Source organism: Dysidea avara, chromosome 1 (assembly GCF_963678975.1).
Source record: "Dysidea avara chromosome 1, odDysAvar1.4, whole genome shotgun sequence".
NCBI classification, from domain to species: Eukaryota; Metazoa; Porifera; class Demospongiae; order Dictyoceratida; family Dysideidae; genus Dysidea; species Dysidea avara.
In genome coordinates, this window is record NC_089272.1 from 48069244 (window position 1) to 48093886 (window position 24643).

Below are 24643 nucleotides of genomic sequence, written 5' to 3' on the forward strand. Positions count from 1 at the left end.
TTTGACTACAGCTATCCTAGTTTATACAAGTGACTAACCTAATAAACATGTCCTGTACTTCACCAAACCATTGAGAACAGCTGTAGCATACATTTTGCCCCCAACCATGGCTGACCTAGCAACTGTTGCTAAGCCCATGTTTCGTATGCAAGCTCTCCATAACAAAGTATAAGCAGTCTCAAACACTTATTTGCAGTTTCTGAGCTGATAATATTTGCAGATAAACAGCAGCTAAATGCATTGGAAGAATATACTGATGGCTTTTGCTCAAATTTTCTAGTGTTATTGTATCCACTCACGAAAATTCTTTTTTTTTTAATTTTCAATTTATGAAAAAGGTGGTTATGAATCAACTTATCCTAATCTTCCACTGCTTTTATAAAGCACACAAAAAAATCGGCACAAATCAAGTCACAGCATTGTGCAGTGTACGTACTGCGTAATATTGCCGTCTTGATTGTGTCAGCCCTGAAACACAACATGCACATGTGGTACAGCAGTGGAACATGACAGGAATCTTGTATTGTACATATAATATAAAATTATTACCAGGACACATACAGCCAAACGCCCTACAGTGTAGTAAGTATGCATACGGTATTATAATGACTGGCCTACTGACCAATGGGGGATACATGTACAGTACACTGGTATGATGATACACACATTGGTATTTTTTAGTGGACCAGCCAGAGAATTGTGTAACAATCAATATCATACCCCCTAGAACATATGACAGAATTGGTTCCCTGTATATAGTAGGCAGAGTAGTTTGTCAGTTTCTTAATAAGTCCCCGCTAGTATAAACGGCAATATTCTGCCAGCATTTTGACCAAGAGTATATTTTAATAAAATTATATACGCACTTCTGTATGTTTTGGTGAAAAGGAACAATACAGTCAACCAAAGCTGCAGTGTTGGTATATGAATGTGTAAATTGTGAGTGATGTAAGTGAACATGCGCACACACACAATTCCAGAAACTTATTTCTATGATCTCTGTGTACAATACAAAAACAGAATGAATATAATGTACAAAAGAGTAGCTCCAATTCTACAGATGAGCACAATATAAATACATGTATATCAGGTATAAAATACAATGGTATTATTAGCATTGTTAAAAGTGACTGGGTAGGTAGATAATAGTTGATTAGAAAGGCAGCTGTACAAAAATAAATACTGAATCCGTGAAGTCATGCAAATGAACTGCAAAATATTATGACAGTTACACCTACAATCTACATACATTGATACTCACTAGAACTACAGTACTACAGTACATATTATTATGGGTATTATCTTGTTACATCATCATCAACACAGTAGTTAACACACCCACTGCACAAAATGTAGTCATGTACAATGAACTGTGATCATTGTCTGAGGATGGAGGAGGAAGTATGTACATTATTAAGTCACATATGTACATAAGTATGGTAGTAACAAGTATGGTATGTACCGTTCAAATGTAATGTTGTCTCACGAGAGTGCGGGCAATTAAGAAACTTGCTAATTAAAGGGCGTGGCACCCATTTTGCTTGTAAGCATTCATCCCAAACAAAACAATAAATACATGCAAGTGAAATGAATGTGCCATGCCCTTTAATTGGTGAGTTTTTTGATCTTCACACTCTTGCAAGACAATGTTACATTTGAGCAGTACCGTATATAGGGAATAGGTGGAATGATGTTTAGAACTTCAAATTATAACCTATGTAGCTGCAAAATCAATAACAGACCAGCGAAAAACATGAAAATTAAGATATGCAAGAGCTTGGGATTGAAGTCCACATGAGATTGTCAGATATTAATAATTTGTAACTGAATTACAAGAATATGATGTGGCAATTTTAATATTATAATAATGGTATTGTCAGTAACTTTCTGTTAGTGTCTACAACTAAATAGAATTTACACTAAGCATTCAGCTATATATCACTGTGTGCATGGCATATAAGTTCTTGTCGATTTGTTGTCCAAATATATTCCCAATTTGGGCAGGGGTACTAAGATGTGATATCCAGAGGTCAAATTTGGGGTCCGTTGAAGTACATACAGTATGTTGGTCTACTAAGCCAGTAATTCAATTGTGGGTAAAACATGAATTTGATCTGGTGTGTGAGGAAGCCTGGTTATCTCAAATCTGGTCACATTTGCTACAGGTCTGTTGATATTCAAACAATTTCTATTATACAAATCACCCAAAAGCTACCTGTGGATGCTCAGCATTTTAGTGGTATTTCTATATTACCAGCACTATTATAATAATAGTAGGGGTGGTAGATGAGCACATAAATAAGAGAGATTAGGAAGCTGATCTGGAGCTGCTTATGGTTTACACCTCTTCAAACACTACAACACTGGATGTTTGTGCCATCCATTGACCTGTCCACAGTAATGTAAAGATATCAAATGCCATTCTCATGCTTGGTGGCCAAGCAGACGTGGAAAACATGCTGGAGCATTCAAAGTCTATAACAGCGGAACTTCATTAATAGAAATCCAAACATCAGTAATCTAAACTTTCCTGTAGCAGGAAACTAAAATGATTGCTCTGTTAAAGTAAAGAATGTTTTATTAGAGCAACATAGTTTAAACAATTTTAAAAGCAATTTTGCACACAACTAAAATGGTTAAGGAATTTTAGTTATTTGAACAGTAGGTGGTACTTAAGGGTGAGGACAGCTAATGTTTAAAGTGTAGTATTAATGTAGTTAGTGCTACGTACACGTACTAAACTTGTAATGAAGCCTAAAAGATACTCCTATCACTTGGAAGTTGGCTTGTAGCAGCTTCAGTCACCAACATATTATCGTGTTCTATTAATTAGCAAACTATCAATGTGTTTTACTAACTACAAGAACAACTGTGTTAACTTAAAAAGTACCCCTCCCTATAAACTTCATTCACCATAATACATGTGCGTAGATTCAAGTGCATGAATCAAGTTTCAAACACTCTACCCGTGAGCCAGAATGTATAGTAGTAGTTAAATGAATTGGTGTTGTATTAGGACACTTGTTAGCCTATGTTTAAAATTAACAGGATCACAAGCTTACATGAAATAATTCCACTGTTTGTGTTGCGTTCAGGGACTGAGATGGTTTGCAATATGTTGTAATCGTCCACAGTTGTACCAGTTTCAGCTATGATCACTTGTACACAAATGGAATAACTATTTTGAGGCATAACCCTTTGATGAATACTTCCAGTAAACTCTCTAGAGATGATCAGCTCACATGTAGTACAATTTATGATGACACGACATTTTACTGGAAGATTAGATTCATTCACATCACACGACACAGACACAGTCTGGTTATCAGTGGGTATGGTGATCGTTGCTGATCTGAGCCATCTCACAGCTGTGAATACATTAACACAGGAATACAGGTGTATAAGATATCACAGTAACATACATATAAAATTATCACAAAGTATATAATTCATACAACTTTAATCATTTTGTTACTAAGAAGATTGCAATGATGCTTAGTTACAGAATATCAATAACTTGTACAATGAAACATTGGCATCATTATATTAGGTAATTTCTCATTGTTGGTATTTAGTATCAAGTATCATTGTAGCCATTTCTTTGTCACCATTGACTTCTACTTGGTAAAATCTATGTGTTAAAAATTGCACTTAGTCTTGGCTATCCTGTTGTGGTCTCAACACATTATAGTTTATATACTTGTTCAAAACTATTCCTTAATTTAGCAGGTTTAGCAAAATGATCAATTTGCACATATTATACAGTTCAACTCACCAAACGAAGTACTACTTGTTTCACTGGCCCCAACACTGTTCACACTTTGAACTGCAACCACATAACTTTTGCCAACATCCACCATTAAACGATTATCCATATCTTCGGTTGAAACTGTAGTCGTGTCAAACATTAACATATAGCATTGTATCTGATCATCTTCATCAGTCACAGACACATTGTATGCCACTATCTCAGTCATGTTGGGTGCCAATTGTGAAGGCTATACACAGACAAAGTATTAAACTTCAGTAAAGTCAATCTAATCTAATACAAAATAGCCAGTCAAGTAGCGAAAAAAGGATATAGTATCATTGCAGCCATTTCTTGGCCGCCACTTTTGATATCATATCCTATCTTTGGAAGGCTGCACCCTTTTCACATATTGGCTGGGATTAAATATCATTTCTTTTCATATTTGTATATCTGGCTCTTGTCTATCCAGGTTATTCATTTTTCTACATATTAGCTGGTATGTATATGACTGTTCTACTATGGGATTTTGAAATGCGCTTGTTACATGCATGTTCATGTCAGATGTACATTGATTACTGACACGTGCACAAAAATTCAATTAGTTTTCCATAAGTTGTTTAGCTGGTAGGTGTTGCAACAAATCGCACTATCACCAACTGCTCTATTTGAGCATCTTGATCGTGTTACTTATGCATAATTATGTGGTATAGTCTATTCTATTCGACTATTTAATAATACTTTTCTTGTAAATAGTACTCTAATGGAGTGCACAGTTTTTGGAGCATCTCTAATATAATGTACATAGAATGTTCTATAATAACAACCTAGAATTTCCATTGATAGATTATGAAATTATGAAACTCTACCATTCTGATGTAGTAAACTAGAACTTTAATAAATTAAGTGAAATGAGCAACTGATGGCAGTTGGTAAAGTGGTGAACAGGTTGTGTAAATATGTGTGGAGGTCCCTGATTTGAACTCTGGACAAATTTTCAACAGTTTTCATGCATGTGTAACAGCGTTGTAAACTGGATAATGTATGTCAGTGTGTATGTGTATGCATGCGCGTGTATGTGTATGCATGCGTAGAGTTGAGTAGTACGTGTTAATAAGAAGAGTAGTATAGAACTGCATGGTCCAGTCCTTGTCCCGTAACAGGGGCACCCCAGCCCGTTACACATGTTATTATTTTACTTCTCAATGACTGTTCTATTAGAGTATCTCAATCACATAGTTTTGCTCTATCTTCTTAGCTAATACTCTCAGTACTTTCAAGTCATAAATAGTCTACCATGATAATTAGCCTAACCAATTTTTAACTTGTTTGTGACAGTAGTTTAATACATGTACACTCTTACACTCTCCAAATTGGAAAAGAATCCTATAAGGGTTGCATGAGTTGTGGAAATTTTGGAAGTGGTGCGAAAAGAAAAATAAACAAAAAATGACGACAAATTTTAAGGCGTGTATCTCAAAGACAGCTGGACTGATTTAGTTCAAATTTGGTATGATACATAGGTGTCCCGCCAAGGGATGTTTCACAGAATAAATTAGCTATTTCAGTTTAGCCCTTTAATGAATGCATGAAAAAACTTTTTTCTTGGTGTTTAGCAAAGCTTTTGTATCAGCTATTATGGCGATCAGTTATAACTTCAGTGCAAAGCTTAAGCTTGCATTATATGGCACACTGGCTCATGATTTATAATCAATTTAATACACCAATCTGTAATAGCCACTCTGAAAAATAATAAAACGATGTCAAAAATGGCACCTGGCTTTACAAATGCAGATCTGGTAGCTACTTCACTGCAAAGTAGTGCCATTACAAATAAATAGTATTGTTACTGGATATAGCAATATAATTATTATGAACAAAAACCAGCTTTGTAGTGCAACTGCACAATTACCAAAGCTGTTTTAAACAGTAATAGTTGTTTGTTTATTAGGGTTATCCCCTAAACTGAAAGACGTCCACCAAAACACCTCCATTAAAAAGTATAATAGTATCATATGTGATGAAAATCACCTTTATGGAGTAGTCTTAGTGCATATAAAGTCAAATTCAGTGCTGAAAACATTTCCAGAAAGCTGAATATTGAATTTTAATAGAATTTCCAAATTCTGAATTTTTGTCTGCCTATGGCCAGGCCCGTAGCTGGGGGGGTGGGGGTTCTGAAGAATCACCTTCTTGGCACAATTTTGGTAAAAAGGTCCACAATTTTAACAAAAAGTTGTGCTGTGCAATAATCGTGAATAATTGATTATCGTGAAAAGTCATTATCATTATTGTGAAAATCTTTATTATTGCATTATCGTGATAATAGGAAACTTCCGGATAGTTCTCTATACTACATGTGGCCAACATGAAATAAGAAAATTTTACAATTCCAATATAATTCTAATGAATACTTTTAATTTTATTTGTAACGATACTAGCTTCCAGATATAGCTATAAAGCATGCACAATGAGTGACACAGTGATAATTTACAGTATCTTATTAGCAGTGTTGGGAGTAACGCGTTACTTATGTAACGCGTTACGTAATATTATTACTTTTGTGGTAACAAAGTAATATAACGAAATACGCTATAAAAACAGGTAATATAACGCAAGTTACTTTACTTACAAATGTAACGCGTTACATAAGTAATATAGTTACTGTAACGAGTCTAATATTACGTAATATTATTACTACAAGTAACGAAGTTACTAATCTCGTTAGTTATCCTCTGAGTAACACCTAGCCACAACGAAGTAACGAGGCCTACTGAATGAAGCTTATTCACCAGCTTCTTACTTATAACCAAAATTTGCATATTGTCCAACAATGCAATCATGTCACGTGATAAAGTGGTAGTTTCACACGTGACAACTTAAGGCTGTGGACACAAAGTAATATAATATGTAATATTATTACAGTTACTTTATTTTATGGGTAATATGTAACTGTAACTAAATAGTTCAGTTGCAAGTAATATGTAATATGTAACTAGTTACTTTTACAAAGTAACTTGCCCAACACTGCTTATTAGTACTTACATGTGTAGTCAATTATCATAATAATCATGACAATGAGGTACATTATCGCATTAATAAAATTTCATTATCACACGCCCCTAGCAAAAAGGTCCACAATTTTAGTATACAAGTCCAAATTTTCAGTAGCAAAGGTCCATTAACTAAATACCACTAATAAGAAGCTAAATTAAGTGATCTGAGTAGCTGCAATGCAAGATCGAGATACTCTAATAGAGCAGTCAACCTTCCCCATAGGAAATGTATGGTGGAAATTTAGATTGACCGTAACTATTGTGTTAGACATTTGAACTTTAAGATTTTGAAACATTTTTAGTGGGTCAAGCAGTAGTACAAATGATCCAAATTTCAAGATCGTGTGCAATTGCATTTATTAGTTATTAGATGTTTTGACAATCCAGCTCAATGCATACATACTATACATGGTTATCTTCTTCTTCATGCAACAAAATCTATACCAAGGTATCCATTTCAGTATCAACACTTTCCTTAGAGGAGCATTTAACACATACATCACAAAACTATTTGAAGTGCTGATGCTACTGCAAGAGGGAGTAAATACCTTCAGTAGCCACACTTATAATAAAATGATTGCATGGTCCTCCAACCAAGCCCCTAAATCATCAGTATACGCTGCCACACCCTTAACAATCAGAGCATGCAGTGATCGCACCGGGGGGTCAGCAACAAGCTGAAAATCTCGTAGGAGCTGCCGAAAATCTGAACGAAAATCTTAAAATCTTCACCTATTTTTTTCCGTATTTTATCCGTAAATGTTTGTTTACTATGTATCACGTGATGTTTAATCATGGTGACATGTGCGGGACCACATGTTTCACCTCGAGCTAATCTCGTTATCGAGTTCATTCCGGAGTTCATTAACTATCAACGGGGCTATCAATTTCCCTTAAGATCGGGGTTAAGATGGATATAAATTCAACATCGTCAAGCTTCCCTTCTGAACATGAGGAGGAGCGTGATATCAGCAGTAAGCCAATTAGCACCTCAATTAGCACCCCAGGACCCACTACTACTCAGCGTGGAGCTGCAGTCAGTGAAGCCGGGCCGAATGAAGCAACAATCCAATCAGGACTAATAACTGAACAAAGGTGAGTACGCATGCCATCACTGAGTCGAGCATGCCACTGTCTTGACTGCGAGGTTGCAACTCAATTATCCGCGGAATTATCTGTTTGTAGCTCATCAATTATTCAGTTGAATGCGAGGTTGAATCAAGTCCTGACTCAAAAATGTACTGCAAGTTCGAATAGAGATCACTTGGTACCCCATGAAGCCCCATGTGAAGCTGAATTAAATTCGGATGCTAATGAATCTTTATCTCAAAAGTAAGAGCACAATAGCTAATTTCAAGCTGTAATAATTACATTTTTTGTTGGTTAGACATCAACAAACTAGTAAGCTTTCAACGAACTCCATTTCCTCCAAGATTTCTCATCAAAGACCAAGTGACTCGCAAAGTGAAGTACCTGATTGTGATACACTTGATGACTCGTCCTCCGACTCGTCAGATGAGGTGCAGAGAAATAAAATGAATTTAAGAGTGATGAGACTAATGAAACAGAAGCTTCCACCGTACATCGTAAACTGTGTTGTGTCAGCAGGGTTTGATGAAATAGAAGTTCTCTCTTCAATGGATACTAGTGAAAACCCAGGTAATTCTATTGAGAAGATTGAGAAATACATAGAGCGAAAATTTGCTTCCTCTCCAAACCACAATCCATATTCTTCTAGTCCATTTGAATTTTCACCTGGGCACAGAATCAGGCTTTGCCATTTTATCAGATAAGTGAAAACATTATGCCGAAATAAGAGTGATGTCAAGGTTTACTCAAAAAGAAAAATGGATTCCCAGTTTGCTAAGGTAAACAAGAAAAGGAAAATAACAGAAAAGCAGACTACTTCTGATGACTCAACTGTTACAGTTCCTACACTTGTTGATGTTTCTAAGCAGGTGAGGCATAATTTACGCACATGGACAAAAAGACAAGAAAAGAGCTACTTGCGGGAAATGCAAGAAGGTGAACATTATTCACTGCATATTGTACCAAAAGGTTGCCCTGGAGATTTTGAAGTATCTATTAGGTGTCTCAATTGTGGAAATTCCATTTTGCTGCAAAAAAACCTATCAGTCATTTTCCAATTCCAATTTTTACCGGCATGTTGATTCGTGCATGGATAAAAATAAAGACAAAAGCGAGAAAAAGGATAAGAAAAAGTTCAGTCAAACTTCCTTAGGGGGCTATTTTACAGAGTCTTCAGCTAGCGATGGCAATGGTACTTCTAGCAGTAGAGTAAGCACACATTCAAGTAATGCTGATAATAGCTTAATTGATTTGACAGCTGTAAGTGCCTTGAAAAATTATTATTCTCAAGCTTTAGCCAGCAGTGATCAATCAGAGAACCAGGTTTTTTAGGTAGCCCCTCTTTCCATACGGAAAGAGGGGCTGAAAAAAACGATGCCCCCCAGAATGGTTATGGTCTTCTAGAAAGAAAAGGCATCTTGAAGCAGCTGCTTCTGATCCATCACAATCTCTTATAACAGACTACTGGAAAATCATGAGTACCATAGAGCAATTAGAACACAAAAATGACGCACTGACTGCATTGCTACAACAGGTACGATCTTCGGAGACAACTCCTTGTGTGAATTCAGCCAACACAATATCATTTTCCAATATCTTACAAGAATTGATAAAGAATGCAGAGCGCAATCATCAAGACACACGGTAGTGTGTCGTGCGGCCCAAGAAGCCGGCGCGCCACACCGTGAGTATATTGACAGGAAGAACGAAAACGTCATTTTCACACCTTTGTATCTCGGTGATCACTTATCTGATTGGAACCAAATTTGCTACACAGTTGCCCGCCAGCCAAGGGAGTCTACATTCCAAATTTGAAGGAAATCGCTCCAGCCATTTCCGAGATACGCGCTGCCAAAGTTTCGTTTTTTTTTCTTCGTTTTTTTTTTCTTCTTCGTCTTTTCGCACACTTGCAAAAATTGCTATAACAAGCAAACGCGTACTCCGATCGCCTTGCAATTTGGCACACAGAAAGGGAGTCCAAAGGCGAATCCTAACATCAAATTTGGTACAAATCCGATGAATGGTTCAGGAGTTATGACCGATTATTCGCGTAAAACAAGATCGATTTGTTGTCACGCCTACAGGGTAAACCGCTTCATGGAATGAGTTGAAAATTGCTATGTAGATGGAGTAACCATCGTAGGAGTGCCTTTTGGTGGTTTGAAAGGAATCGAGATAAAGACCACGGAGATATGACACAAAACCCAACCTGTGTCACAATTACGCGATCGATTTTTATGAATTAAAAAAGTATTAGTTTTCACGCCTACTAGGCAAACCGCTTAGAGCAATGAGCTGAAAATCGGTGTATAGCTGGAATAATCTTCATAGAAAGTCCTTGCAGTAGTACAGAAGAATCGGATTACAAACCACTGAGTTATGATTCGAAAGCCAACTCCGTGTAGCAAATGCGAGATCGAGATACTCTAATAGAACAGTCACCCTAATAGAGCATTCGGCTAATTTATTTACTCCATTATAGAATTTTATTACATCACAAGTTATTCTGTAGGGAGTTCAGCTGCAAACAGTTAATCTTATAGACAGTTCAGCAAGAAGACAGTCACCATGTGGAGAGTTAAGCAAATATACCACTATAGAGATTCAGAACATTACAAGTCACACTGAAGAAAGTTCAGCTATAAACAAGTCATGCACTGTGTAGAGAATTCAGCTACAATTAAGTCACTCTCTAGAGAATTCAGTTACACAGAATTCTGCTACACACAAGTCACTGTGGAGAGAGTTCAGCTACAAACAAATTACCCTTTAGAGTGATCAGCTACAAACAAATCACTTTGCAGGGTGTTCAACTGCAACAAATCAATTACCTTTAGAGCGATCAGCAATGAACAAATCAACACAAATCTACCTGTAGAGAGATCAGCTAGAAACAAACCACCCTGAAGAGAGTTCAGCTACAAAAAATCACCCTGTAGAGACATCAGCTAGAAACTAGACACAATGTAAGGAGTTCAGCTACAAGCAATCACCCTGTAGAGAGTTCAGCTAAAACAAATCAACCTGCAGAGAGATCAGCTACAAACAAATCACCTTATAGAGAGTTCAGCTACAAACAGATTACCTGTAGAGAGATCGGCTACAAACAAATCAACCTGCAGAGAGATCAGCTATATACACACAAATCAACTTGTAGAGAGATCAGCTACAAACAAATCACACTGTAGAGAGATCAGCTAGAAACTACACACAATGTAAGGAGTTCAGCTACAAACAAATCACCCTGTAGAGAGATCAGCTACAAACTAGACACAAAGTAAGGAGTTCAGCTACAAGCAAATTACCCTGTAGAGAGTTCATCTACAAACAAATCAACCTGTAGAGCAATCAGCTAGAAACAAATCACCCTGAAGAGAGGTCAGCTACAAAAAATCACCCTGTAGAGAGATCAGCTAGAAACAAATCACCCTGAAGAGAGGTCAGCTACAAAAAAATCACCCTGTAGAGAGATCAGCTACAAACAAATTGCCCTGTAGAGAGATCGGCTACAAACAAATCAACCTGCAGAGAGATCAGCTACACACAAATCAACTTGTAGAGAGTTCAGCTACAAACAAATTACCCTGTAGAGAGATCGGCTACAAACAAATCAGCCTGTAGAGAGTTCAGCTAAAACAAATCAACCTGCAGAGAGATCAACTACAAACAAATCACCTTATAGAGAGTTCAGCTACAAACAAATTACCCTATAGAGAGATCGGCTACAAACAAATCAACCTGCAGAGAGATCAGCTACACACAAATCAACTTGTAGAGAGATCAATTACAAACAAATCACCCTGTAGAGAGATCAGCTAGAAACTACACACAATGTAAGGAGTTCAGCTACAAATAAATCACCTTATAGAGAGTTCAGCTACAAACAAATCACTCTGTAGAGAGATCAGCTAGAAACTGGACACAATGTAAGGAGTTCAGCTACAAGCAAATCACCCTTTAGTGAGTTCAGCTACAAACAAATCAACCTGCAGTGAGATCACCTACAAAAAAGCACCTTGTACAGAGTTCAGCTACAAAAAAATTACCCTGTAGAGAGATCGGCTACAAACAAATCAACCAGTAGAAAGATCAGCTACACACAAATCAACTTGTAGAGAGATCAGCTACAAACAAATCACCCTGTAGAGAGATCAGCTAGAAACTACTCACAATGTAAGGAGTTCAGCTACAAGTAAATCACCCTGTAGAGAGTTCAGCTAAAACAAATCAACCTGCAGAGAGATCAGCTACAAATAAATCACTTTATAGACAGTTCAGCTACAAACAAATTACCTTGTAGAGAGATCGGCTGCAAATTAATCAACCTGCAGAGAGATCAGCTACGCACAAATCAACTTGTAGAGAGATCAGCTACAAACAAATTACCCTGTAGAGAGATCAGCTAGAAACTAGATACAATGCAAGGAGTTCAGCTACAAGCAAAATCACCCTTTAGTGAGTTCAGCTACAAACAAATCAACCTGCAGTGAGATCACCCACAAAAACGCACTTGTACAGAGTTCAGTTACAAACAAATCACCCTGTAGAGAGATCAGGTAGAAGAATTCACCTTGTAGAGAGTTCATTTACAAAGAAACCATCATATAGAGAGTTCAGCTACAAAGAAATTACCCCGTAGAGAGTTCAGCTAGAAGAAGTCACCTTGTAAAGAGTTTAGCTACAAAGAAACCATCATGTACAGAGTTCAGCTACAAAGAAACCACCTGTACAGAATTCAACTACAAACAAATCACCCTGTATAGAGATCAGCTAGAAGAAGTTACCTTGTAGATAGTTCAGCTACAACAATTCACCCTGTAGAAAGATCATGCTAGAAGAAGTCACCTTGTAGAGTGTTCAGTTACAAAGAAACCATCATGTAGAGAGTTCAGCTGCAAACAAATCACTCTGTAGAGAGTTCAGCTACAAAGAAACCGCCATGTAGAGAGTTCAGCCTCATACAAACCACCTAGTAGAGAATTCAACTACAACAAATCACCCTGCATGTAGAGAAGAAGTTACCTTGTAGAGAGTTCAGCTACAAAGAAACCACCATGTAGAGAGTTTAGCTGCAAACAATTCACCTGTAGAGAGTTCAGCTAGAAACAAATCACCCCGTAGAGAGTTCAACTGGACGAAGTCACCTTGTAGAGAGTTCAGCTACAAACAAACCATCATGTAGAGAGTTCAGCTGCAAACAAATCACCCTGCAGAGAGTTCAGCTACAAAAAAATCACCCTGTAGAGAGTTCAGCTAGACGAAGTCACCTTATAGAGAGTTCAGCTACAAAGAAACCATCATGTAGAGAGTTCGGCTATAAAGACACCACCATGTAGGGAGTTTAGCTGCAAACAAATCACCTGTTACAGAGAGTTCAGCTACAAAGAAACCATCCTGTATATAGTTCAGCTACATTTCAAGTCACCCAGTAGAGAGATCAGCTGCAAAAAAAATCCTGTGGGGAATAATGAGCATGTAATAAATATATGTATATAATTTGTATAATTACTAATAAAATCAAAAATAATTGAAGTACTAAAATTCTTCTTTAAGTTCTTTTCTTCTTCCTGTGGTAAAGAAAAAAACACATGGGTTAAAAAAGCCCCAAAGCCAGCCATAGGCCGGCTTTGCAGTATACAAATACAAAAAGAAGTGATATCTAATCAAAAACAGCCAAGCTGTAAAAAAAGGTGCGGCCCCCATAAAGGCCATGGTGAAAAAAGATGTGAAATCCAAGGTGGCGGCCAAGAAATGGCTGTGATGGTAGGTTAATGGTTACATTTTAATAACGGCAATTCAGGTAAATTTTGTGCCGCTTGGTCTTGGCACCAAATTCACCTGAATTGTTGTTATTAAAATGTAACCATTAACCTACCATCACAGCCATTTCTTGGCCGCCACCTTGGATTTCACATCTTTTTTCACCATGGCCTTTATGGGGGCCGCACCTTTTTTTACAGCTTGGCTGTTTTTGATTAGATTATAAATACCCCACACATCGAAGGCATTCAGAAATTATGAGAAAGTTTGCAACTGCACTGTTTCTTTTTGCTGGACCTTTGTCATATGAATTTATTCATCAAAACATTCCACAGGCATTACCATGTGTTCGAACTATTCAAACTGCCATTTATTCTGAGTACCAAGTTAATGATGAAGGCTTATTTAGATTTGATCAACTGAAGGAGCACATTGACCGCTACAAAGCACCCCCATTTGTTTCAATAGGTGAAGATGCCACAAGAGTGGTAGGACGAGTGGAATATGACTGCGCAACTGACAGATGTGTAGGATTTGTGCTACCACTGAATAGTGATGGTTTGCCAGTAATAGATGCTTTTGTGGCAGTGTCATTTCCTGCTATGGAAAACATGTTTCGCAAAACTTCAGTGGCAAAATATGCTTATGTCTATATGGCACAACCATTGTGGCAAAATGTGCCACCATTTTGCCTAGTGTGCTTTGGTACTGATAATAAGTTTGGTGCAGAAGATCTGCTGCCAAGGTGGACATACATCACAAATGAATGTTCCAAGCGTGGCATTATGGTATTAAGCTTTGGGGCTGATGGTGATAGCAGGTTAATGAAATGTATGAAGATATCCTCCTCGTTTGTACCATCATCTCATTCACTGCCAACCAATAACTTGTCTTCAACTATACCCACCGCCTGGGAGAATTGGTTTCATATTCAGCCAATAAATATAGCATTCGTTCAAGACACTGTCCACCTTGCTGTCAAGTTGAAGAGCTGTTTACTGAAGCCAAATATTGCTTTACGGATGGGAGATTATACAGCTACGGGAAGTCACCTACAAGCCTTGACAAGAAAATTCCAGAAAGATCAGCATGGATTGCGATTGAGAGACATTAATCATAAAGACAAGCAGAACTTTCAGGCTGTTATAAACATTACAGCAGCTTCACATTTGTTGTCTGAGGTACCACAGAGTGATGCCACAAAATGCTACGTTGAGCTTATGAGATGTGCCACAAATAGCTTTTTAGATCCCACTTGAATGAATCGAAGATCTGTGGTATGTTGTATTTTTTATGAGATATTGGTGAAAGTGGTTGATATTAAACAAATCATTTACTCTTCGAGATAATTTTATTACATCAAATGCATATATGTGCATTGAGCTGAATGCTCATGCATTGATTGTTTTCCTGATTACCATTCGAGATCATGTCAATAACAGCAAATGTTTTTTACCTTAGCTTCTTGGATCACAATCCTGTGAAGCTACTTTCAGAGCTGCAAGAAGTATGAGTAGCATATTTTCAACGATGATCAATTTCGGTATGCTCGGATTGCTACGAAGGTTACATCGTTTGCATATTCAGTTAGCCCTTCAGGCTAATTCAGATAAAGAAATAATCTTCCCAAGAGTGATTAAGCAACAACGTAAAGCTCAAAGGCTCTCTCATAGTCTTGATTTCACCAATGATGAAATAGATAAAGCAATCGGCAATGCCAAGGACAAAGCAAAATTAATGGTTGAAAAGCTGGGCATGGCTGAGCTGTTTGAGAAGCATACTTTGTGGGGGTCCGATAAAACTATTGTTGGAATAGATGATGGCAAGGAAAATTTTTTGTGCAGTGTTGATGATGATGGTGATGATAGCGATGCTGAAAATGACGATGTTAATGACAACAGAGCAGAAGAGGAGACTGTTGATGACTCTACTAGTGAGGAGTCTATACACATATCAGATGATATAGGAGCATTTATTGAAAGTGGGTGTATTAATAGCACCCTTCAGGAAAGGCTTGAGCAGAAGAAGAAAAGATTAGCATTTCAGCACCTGCCTTCTTCAACAATACCAATGTATCAATGTGTTGAAGTACAGAATGACAATCAAAAGAAATCTGTGCGTGCAGGTCAGAGCAAGTTTAATCGTTTTGTTGAAGTACTGACTCATAATCACAAATCTGTTTAATTCGAAAAACTACTGCCCTTTGGTTGCTCCAAGAAGGGGAGCAACTATCCCCTGATAGAATATTCAGAGTTAGAAGTAAGCAACCTTATTCAGAGAGTTTACCTGGAACTAAAATGGTTGAGCCTTTTGTTATAGGTGATAATGATGTTACCAAAACTCTGGATGTAGTTGTCATAGACCATGAAGGTGAAGATGAAGATAGCAATGTCTCAAATGCATCAAAGGAATGTGTCTGTACAATTCTGACAGAAGAATACTTGCAGATGGCAAATGGCTCTATGGAACACACTTAAGTGCAATGCAGTTTTTTCTGAAAGAGCAGTTTCCGCTAGTCAATGGATTAGAGGACACTGCTTTAGTCTTGAAAAAAGGCAATAAAATTTTACCAGGAAGTGTTCAGGTCTTACATGTGAATGGTAACCATTGGGTTACGGTTTCCACACTTGACTCCAGTGTTGATGTCACCATTTATGATACCCTACATTTCACCATCTCTGAGGACACTAAAGCTCAGCTAGCCAAACTGCTGAAATCACAAAAGAAAACCATCACTGTCAAATTTGCTAGTACAAACAAGCAGGCTGGTACTGATGACTGCGGATTATTTGCAGCTGCTTACTCCACATCTCTGGTTTATGGACAGGATCCAAGCTGCTATGTTTATAACCAAGGAGTGATGAGAAAACACCTAATCAAATGCTTTGACGAACGAATGGTTCAACCCTTTCCAGTTATTAGAGCAAGAAGAGCTGGAAGTTCTAGTCTCATCAACATCGGTGTTTATTGTTATTGCAGATGTGTAGATGATGGAGCTCCTACGGTACGCTGTGACAATGAAGAATGTAAAGAGTGGTTTCATTTTAACTGTATCAATACTCAAGTTCAGAAAGGGAAGAAGTAGTACTGTAAGAGTTGTCAAAATTGATCGATGGGGTATTTATATAGCTATGTACACTAATTTCTGTCAACAAGACTGTATTTTTGAACTATACGCTGTAGCATGCAGAGGCTATGTAGCCTCAAGTTTAATGATCACATCACTTATTCATTTGTTATTTTATTTAACCTCACGGTCACAGTAATCGGCATAGCCGTTCTTATCGGAGCAGTGATGTTATTAAAACAGCTATCATGCATTAATGTTAATCCATGCACAAGTTAAAAATTGTGCTGAATAGCTAGCTACAATCACCTCTAGCTCTATACGTAGCTCTACTTAGAGTTAATATTTATACAGTGGCACGCAAATAGCTATAATAATTATACAACCCAATAGCACAGAATAAGCATGAAGATTTAATTATTACTTAAATATAATAGTCACCAAACCATCGAAGCAGTCTCGGTCTCGCCAGGTCCGCAGACACAGTCGCGGTCCTCCATGGCTTTTCTCGCGGCTTTGGATGTATATAGCTACAGTAGATAGTTAATGATTGATCATTCCAAGCATCATAGTTCACTAGCTGGCTTTGTAGTTAACGTCGGTGAGCTACAACCAGCTGTACAGCTCAGCTTCAGTTTTCATCATAACCGTTGATCACTAGGCTGAGTATACTGAATAGCTTCTCTCTTGAAAACGGCCTCCTGGACCTCGCCCTGTGGCATTAAACAAATATTTAACAATATTGAACAAGATCTTACATACAAGGAGACTTACTGAACATCGCCTCACGCTGAAACAACGAAAAAATCTCGAGAGAAAATCTTCACAAAATCTCGGAATCTATCAAAATCTCCTTAAAATCTCCTTAAAATCTCAAAATCTCCTTAGAATCTCAAAATCTTTAAAAATCTCAAGATTTTAAAATCTCGTAGGCGATTTTACTTTGTTGCTGACCCCTCGGATCGCACCCTTATTGATCTAGCTTTAATCAGCTACGGTTTTAATATGCTGTAGACATGGAAACAATTTTCATAAGGCTTCAACAGAGTTATGTAAGCTATTATGGTTGACCACCAGTTCCTGTCATTTGCAAATGAATAATTTTGATGTCAAGTCGAAGCCCTTCAATCTAGAGAAGCCAAAGTGTATACCTCAAAAATTTCATTTAGTGTACCACATTGCATAATATGGCATAAAAAATAAATGGTGATTGCACCAAGGTTAGATTTTGTGTTTGGTTTTTAGTGCTATTTACCACTAGGATAGTGTAAATGAATTGATAAAAGCTTGTGTGTGTGTGTGTGTGTGTGTGTGTTTGTGTGTGTGTGTGTGTGTGTGTGTGTGTGTGTGTGTGTGTGTGTGTGTGTGTGTGTGTGGTGTGGGTGCGTGTGTGTGTGTTAGGGGAAGAGTTCTACCACTTAGGTACTGCTAGTTACAAGTTACAGTATTCAAAGTTTAATGCTATTGTCAATCTGCTAATGATAGTGGAAACAACACAGTTCATAAGATGACTACTACTCTTACTAATATGCATGTTGCTTGTAGTATTGACACCTGCCTCTTGTACTAGTGCTCTATCTCTGTGTGATACATGGAGGGAGTGTGACAAGCCACAAGAAGTAATGTGTGACCTGCTGAGCAAAAACTGGCCATTTTCACAAAATTCTACTTCGCTATAAAATATATTGTCATAATAAACTGAGGCAAATGGACTAGTGGCAAATACATGTAGTCGTACTAAGAACAGCTGTATGTAGGAGGTGGGACTCTACTTGTTTGGTAAGTATATTCATTATATGTGCATGTGAGTCATTACTTCACTATTTACAGAAATGGAGTCCATTACTTTTCAATAGTACGTATTACTAACTTACGTAGGTAGCTATATATAATATATCATATAAAACACAAATCACACATGCCACACAACATAACATGTACACACTTACGTTCCAAGATATGTTGACAATAGGATTAAAATCAACAAATTTCACAACAACTGCCAAATTTCTTGGTGGAAAGGGCACTAAATAAAGAGGAATAATATACAGACAGTATGAAATGTAGAATAATGTGTCTATGTACAAACAGTGTGCACATACTGTGGTGGGTTATTATATTCTTGATATTGTATATGTGTATGTGCTAAGGTTCTTCCTTTTCTTTCATTACATCTACCATAGTAGCACCATGAAGTTAAAATTAATGTTTGCGGTTTGGTATGAGCAAAAAAACATGTGGGCTATTATAAGCTTTAAAACATTATCTCAACTTGACGTTTGATGAATTTGGACAGGAATGATTGAAATTTGAAGTTGCTAACACAAAACTGTGCAGAACACAACGTTGGAGAACACATGTTCACTTCCTGGATATTGACTTTAATTACATAATTGCAAGTAGACTAAAATACGTTTATACAAGTGTTTATAATAAGCTTAAGTTTCATCGTAATACAGTGCACATGCTTATTGGCTTGGCAGCAACAAGCAGATTTTTAAACTTCATACATTTAAACATATAAATCTTTGCAAGGAATGTTAAAATGTTAAGAAGAAACCCACTATAGTCATAAACGTATGGATATGCAGCACGTGTGTATGTGCATACACAAAGCCACTGGCACCAGCAACGTCAGCTTTGTAAAAGAAGCCACTATCTTTATAATTCACATAACATTAACTCCTCCACAATGAGAAATACTTCATGTATTTTCAAGCACACATTAGCCTACCATATATGGTATACCAATACAATTGTGTAGGAGGATTGCTGTCAATGTGGTGTAACAAAAATTTAATATGGAGAGAAGTGTTCTGGTCACATTCATCACAACAAGGACTTGGTGGCTATCGGTACATACGTGTAGCCCTGTATGCGTACCCTAAGCTATAATCTCACATGATTGTAAAAAGATCACCCACATGTAAAAGCATTATTTATTTATCACAGCTTTATGGTAAATGCATCTGTGTATAACTATAGTTTATAAGTAACACTTTCATGCTTTGGATCAAAACAAGCATTTGTGTTTCATGCCTTATTCTAGGAATACATCATAGCATGTGCACTAGCCTATGTATAACTGGGTAGCTAGTTGCTACAAGTGTCACAGGGGTGAGATTGGTGCAACTAAAGTTTGAAAAATTAAAGATAATTCATCAAACTGTTTATCAGATAACATTTGGATCTGCACGGCTGTGTTATGCTAAGCTAACCTGATGGTGTGAGAGTGTTTGCATTAGCAGTCCCAATAGGCCCTGGTCCAGCATTGTTAGTAGCCAACACTGTCACTTCATATTGAGTATCATTATCAAGATCAGTGAAACTGATATTATTACTAGTAGTGGTTCTCTCCTCCACCAGTTCTGCTGTTCCATCAGATAAGGTCACATTGTATGTCACATCACCACATGAGGCATGGCTGAATGTGTCCCATGATATTACCAGTGAGGTCAGTCTCCTTTCTGGGGTCTCGATAACTGGTTGGGTTGGGGGACCTGTGAGGAGTGGAGTACCTCAAATCACAAACATACAAAGACATCACTCTGTCAGCAACTATACTACAACTACATACAGGTTATTAATGAAGCACATCACATAGATATGTCAACATTACCTTACCAAATACTGTAAGTGTGCCAATTGAACTCATTACAATTGGTTGAACTGTAAATTCACACTGAAATGTTGTTCTATTTCTTAATGCTGTTACATTGTTAACTGTCAGTACAGTATCTGTAGTACTGGTAACTGATGGTGAGTTATACAAACTGCTATTCATGATATCAGTAACAGAAAATGTTTGTCCATCAATCATCCACACTGGAGCAAGTTGAAAATTCAAGGTATATCCACAAGTGATGTTAACTTCATCCTTAACACACACTGTCCCATTTTGTGGAGGATCAGTAATAACAGGAACTGTTAAATTAAACACAAAATGGTTATCAATGGCTGTTTATTAAACTGACACCAAACAGTTAATATGCATGCTACCATGCATATATTAAAGGTCACTATCCTACTGAGGACCTACAAGAAGGCTACAGAAAGTCAAGAAGGCTACTGCGATATTTCTGACTCCTTCTGTAGCAGGGAGTCAGAAATATCACACTAAACACCCTGTTGGATGTGGACAAAATTCCAGACCAGGTGGTGACTTGAGCCACTTTTACATTATATTAGAAGAATTCAGTAGGAATAGCCAACATATTTACATTACTGAATTGAGAGGCTTAAACAACTTTTTACTTAGTTTCTAATGTCTTGCATCATGTTCAGATACAGGCCGAGGGTCTTAGTTCTTAGGACAATAATTCAAGGTTGCACTGTGAGTACTATCCATAGTCAATTATTATGTGAGTAGCTTTACTGTTTCCCTATTGGGTTAACTTGTGGTTGCATGCAAAGTCTAAACAACTTGATGATTGAGATTTTAAGATACTTGGGGAGATTTGTAAAGGCCTATGAATTTGATTAAAATAACCATAAAATTGACATGAATACACTTAAGTATAGATCTACGATACAGCTTCTCATCACATTCAAAAGTATACATACAGCTATAGCTACAAACATACCTTCTTGTTGAGATCCTTGCAGAATGATCAGTATTAACATTAAAGGAAGTAAGTAACAACCCTTGATTGTCATGATGAGACTGGAAATGATAACATAAAGTGTAACTAATCATGTCAAAGCAAGTGTCATGCTTAGAGTCAGCCATACATTTAGGAATGTTAGTTGGCAGTTTGTTACACATAATAATATTTATCTGCTAGAAATAAGGTTGTGAAATTTCTGAAGTTCAGGAATATTATATATAATATGTACAAGTACTGTAGCTAGAAAATTAAGTGACATGATACATCACTAACAGGACAAAGATTTTCCAAATAAATGTATTTTGTAATCATTATTTGTATGTTAATTCAAGACAGGGGTGGATCCAGGAGCTGGCAAGGGGAGGGGCACAAACAGGGTAAGTTGTAGGTAGTTGGGGAGAGCCATATTCTCTAGTTCAGTGCTGCATTTTTGAAGCAGCAAATAATCACCTCTTAGTAGTGTCTCACTGCTGATTTTTGCTATTTTGGCCTTTTCAGATGGTTGTGAAGTCTTAAAAGCTGCTTAGAAGGCTCCAAATGTCTCAAACAATAGCAACACGATAATTATTTTTAGAGGCGCTTAGTACACATGAAGGTGTTGGATGACTATTTTACAGCTAGTTTGACTTTGGTTTGCTGGTGAATTTGTAATAAATGCTAGTAAAATGTGCATATTTTCATGAGTTGATAAACTGATCTTGGCCTGACAAAGTTTAGTAGCTATTTTAATCAGAAGTATGACTGGCTCCACCACAAGATGGGGAGGGTGCCCCATATTCCCCATCCTGGATCCACCATTGCAAGATTGGCTGCGTGCACTAGTATAATCCTCCAAAATGCTTGACATGCTAATGTATTATAATGTCTACTTCATAGTGCCACTGATACCTACCATATAGTCCATGGGTAATGTACACAAATTAATGTCAATGACTAGACTGAATACACACAAATGTCACATGAAACCATACAAATTTATTGGTTTACACTATTATGTACATGATAATGTCACCATAGCAAGGAATATAACATGCAGATTGGACACTATATAGCTACATATGTGCTGACTGAGTAACACCTTATAAGGGATATAATCTGACTAATGTGATGATTAACAAAGTGCCAATTCTCGGTAATCTGATATTGTTATTGGTAACCTAGTGAATCACACCTTACGGTATCTTTTGAAACCTATGAATACTGTAAAAAAAGTACCGCGTTTTAGAAGAGCACTTCAAATTCCTTTTGATACCTCATGATATGAATAGTGATATAAATTCTGATGTGATCTTGTACCATAAAACTCATCCTATACAGAGAGACTCAGTTACAAGATATGTAATTGAGTGGGTTGATGAGATTATTATACTTAGTCTACTGTATTTTATGCAATGTACAATGTCCACAAATTACAGGTGCACAATAGAATAGCTACACTGATCCGTGATCTCTACAGACTCTATAAGCATGACAATTACATGTAAGACTGTAGGTAGACAAGTATCTTAGGTATACCCTAAAGATAGTGATACTGTGAGAGATAGTTACGTAGTTAATTGATAAGGTACTTGTATCATAATTGATGGCTAAGTAATTGGCATATTTGACTGATGATAGTGGACCATATGTGAGCATACATAAGGCTAAGAAATTGGATGTTGAAGAGTCTACATGTCACGTATGTCCTTGTGTGGCATGTGTCATGCACGGTACTGCATTTATAGTAACCAATCACAAATATACTTTCCAGCATACAGTATCATGAAATTGTGGTTTTGTGTCTGTAAATGTACATGTCAAATTTTCTACAAGCTCTTCCAAGAGTATAACAATTTGGTAAGCAGCCACAGAAAAGACTCAGGTATTCGGTGGTTAAAAATAGTCATAATTTCAATGTAATTATTTCTTTCATAGCAATCAATCTTGCCATGGGATGATTCTAAGTGTTTCAAGACGTTTGTCCAACTAAATGATTTATGCAGGCTCTCTTGGCTAGCGGAAAATACTTCGAAAAAGTTCTAGCCTAAAGGTATCATAAAATCAACGCACTGCTACTAGCGATCACGTGATCACGTCAGTTTAGTTTTAGCTTGGTCGATAAATAATTCTGATACACGAAAGAGAAAACCATTTACCAAAGATATCATTGTGCACTACCTTGACAGTAGCCCATCTCTTAAACGACACAGCTTAGGCATATCAATGGCTTCGAACCTTGCGTCGAATGTTTTGGCAGCTGCTCAGTATAAGGTCAGCTGGCGAGTGCCAACAAACTGACGTAATAGTAGCTATAGTTAGTTTGGACAACAATTCTCGCGACACCTCCAACTAAATAGCATACTTTTATGCACCCTGCCCAGACAGCGTATAACCCGTGATTACGTACCTTTAGTTGTTCTCTTTTTGAGCTTCCTGGTGTCCTATAGTTGCAATTGTGTAGTAAGTTTTCGTCTAGTATGGTCCTTCAGCAAATGTAGCTATAGCTACATAAATGGCGGTTCAGATTGTGATACCTACATTAAATATGGCCGACTTCCTACTATGCCGAGCATGTAAAGAATTTAGCTATTAAATAGCTAGAACTCCTCTCACGTGTCAAGTTCGATAGCTAAATATCTTGCAGATCTACTCCATCTTTAAAGTCCCTGGCGCTTGCCTCCATAGAAACTGAAGATAGAGCAGAGCAGTTGATTTAGACGTATGATTTTTATTTTAGCCCAGTAAAATTTTATTTTATTTTATTTTATTTATTAAGGTTTTACAGCACAAGTGCTAATAACACATGGGGTGACCTTGCATCACGTGCATGGGAATGAGCTGCATGTATGTACTTGTATTGGTTGGCTGATATGCAAAGTCTGAGTGTCATAGTAAACAGCTTCAGCTGTGCTGGTATATCCAGAGGAGGGTCCATCCCTCATTAGTGCAGTGAGAAAAGACCGCCAGACTGAATAGACACTGCAGAATACATAGCTAGAATTATTCATAAATAATCAACCAAAGCAACTCATTATCTCACAGGTGAAATGGCGAGAGGGAGTACATGTTCTTTACCCCTCAATTGGATGCTCACCGGCACTAAAGAAATAATTATATTCCATACAAGATTAAGATAGATACTCTACAGTAATATTGCATGTTACATGGACTATTGTCCAACTAAGTTTTTCCCATGTACCAAAACTTTTTTAGAAGATGCTATGACAAAAAGAAGAGAACCATGTATCATTGATGAAATGATGACAACATAAAATTACTGTACATATCATACACTTGTGAGTCTTCAGGCACATATGACCACAAGTATGATCCTATA

General features: G+C 37.2%; 1 protein-coding gene across 2 annotated transcripts; it reads right to left on the reverse strand.

Moving 5' to 3' along the window:
* Window positions 1-955: 955 nt before the first annotated feature.
* LOC136266240 (fibronectin type III domain-containing protein 7-like) lies at window positions 956-23865 on the reverse strand. Of its 2 annotated transcripts, XM_066061256.1 has the most exons (9): window positions 23714-23865; window positions 21304-21383; window positions 20345-20644; window positions 19939-20220; window positions 18670-18746; window positions 3776-3998; window positions 3063-3368; window positions 1262-1383; window positions 956-1209 (listed from the first exon to the last, which is right to left on the reverse strand). In XM_066061256.1, the coding sequence occupies exons 2-8, from the start codon at window positions 21374-21376 to the stop codon at window positions 1307-1309; spliced, it is 1338 nt and encodes a 445-aa protein (XP_065917328.1). In that variant the 5' UTR covers window positions 21377-21383; window positions 23714-23865; the 3' UTR covers window positions 956-1209; window positions 1262-1306. The 2 variants fall into 2 exon arrangements, with proteins under 2 accessions (XP_065917328.1, XP_065917326.1); XM_066061254.1 differs by having other exon boundaries at window positions 956-1383.
* Between the last annotated feature and the right edge of the window lie 778 nt (window positions 23866-24643).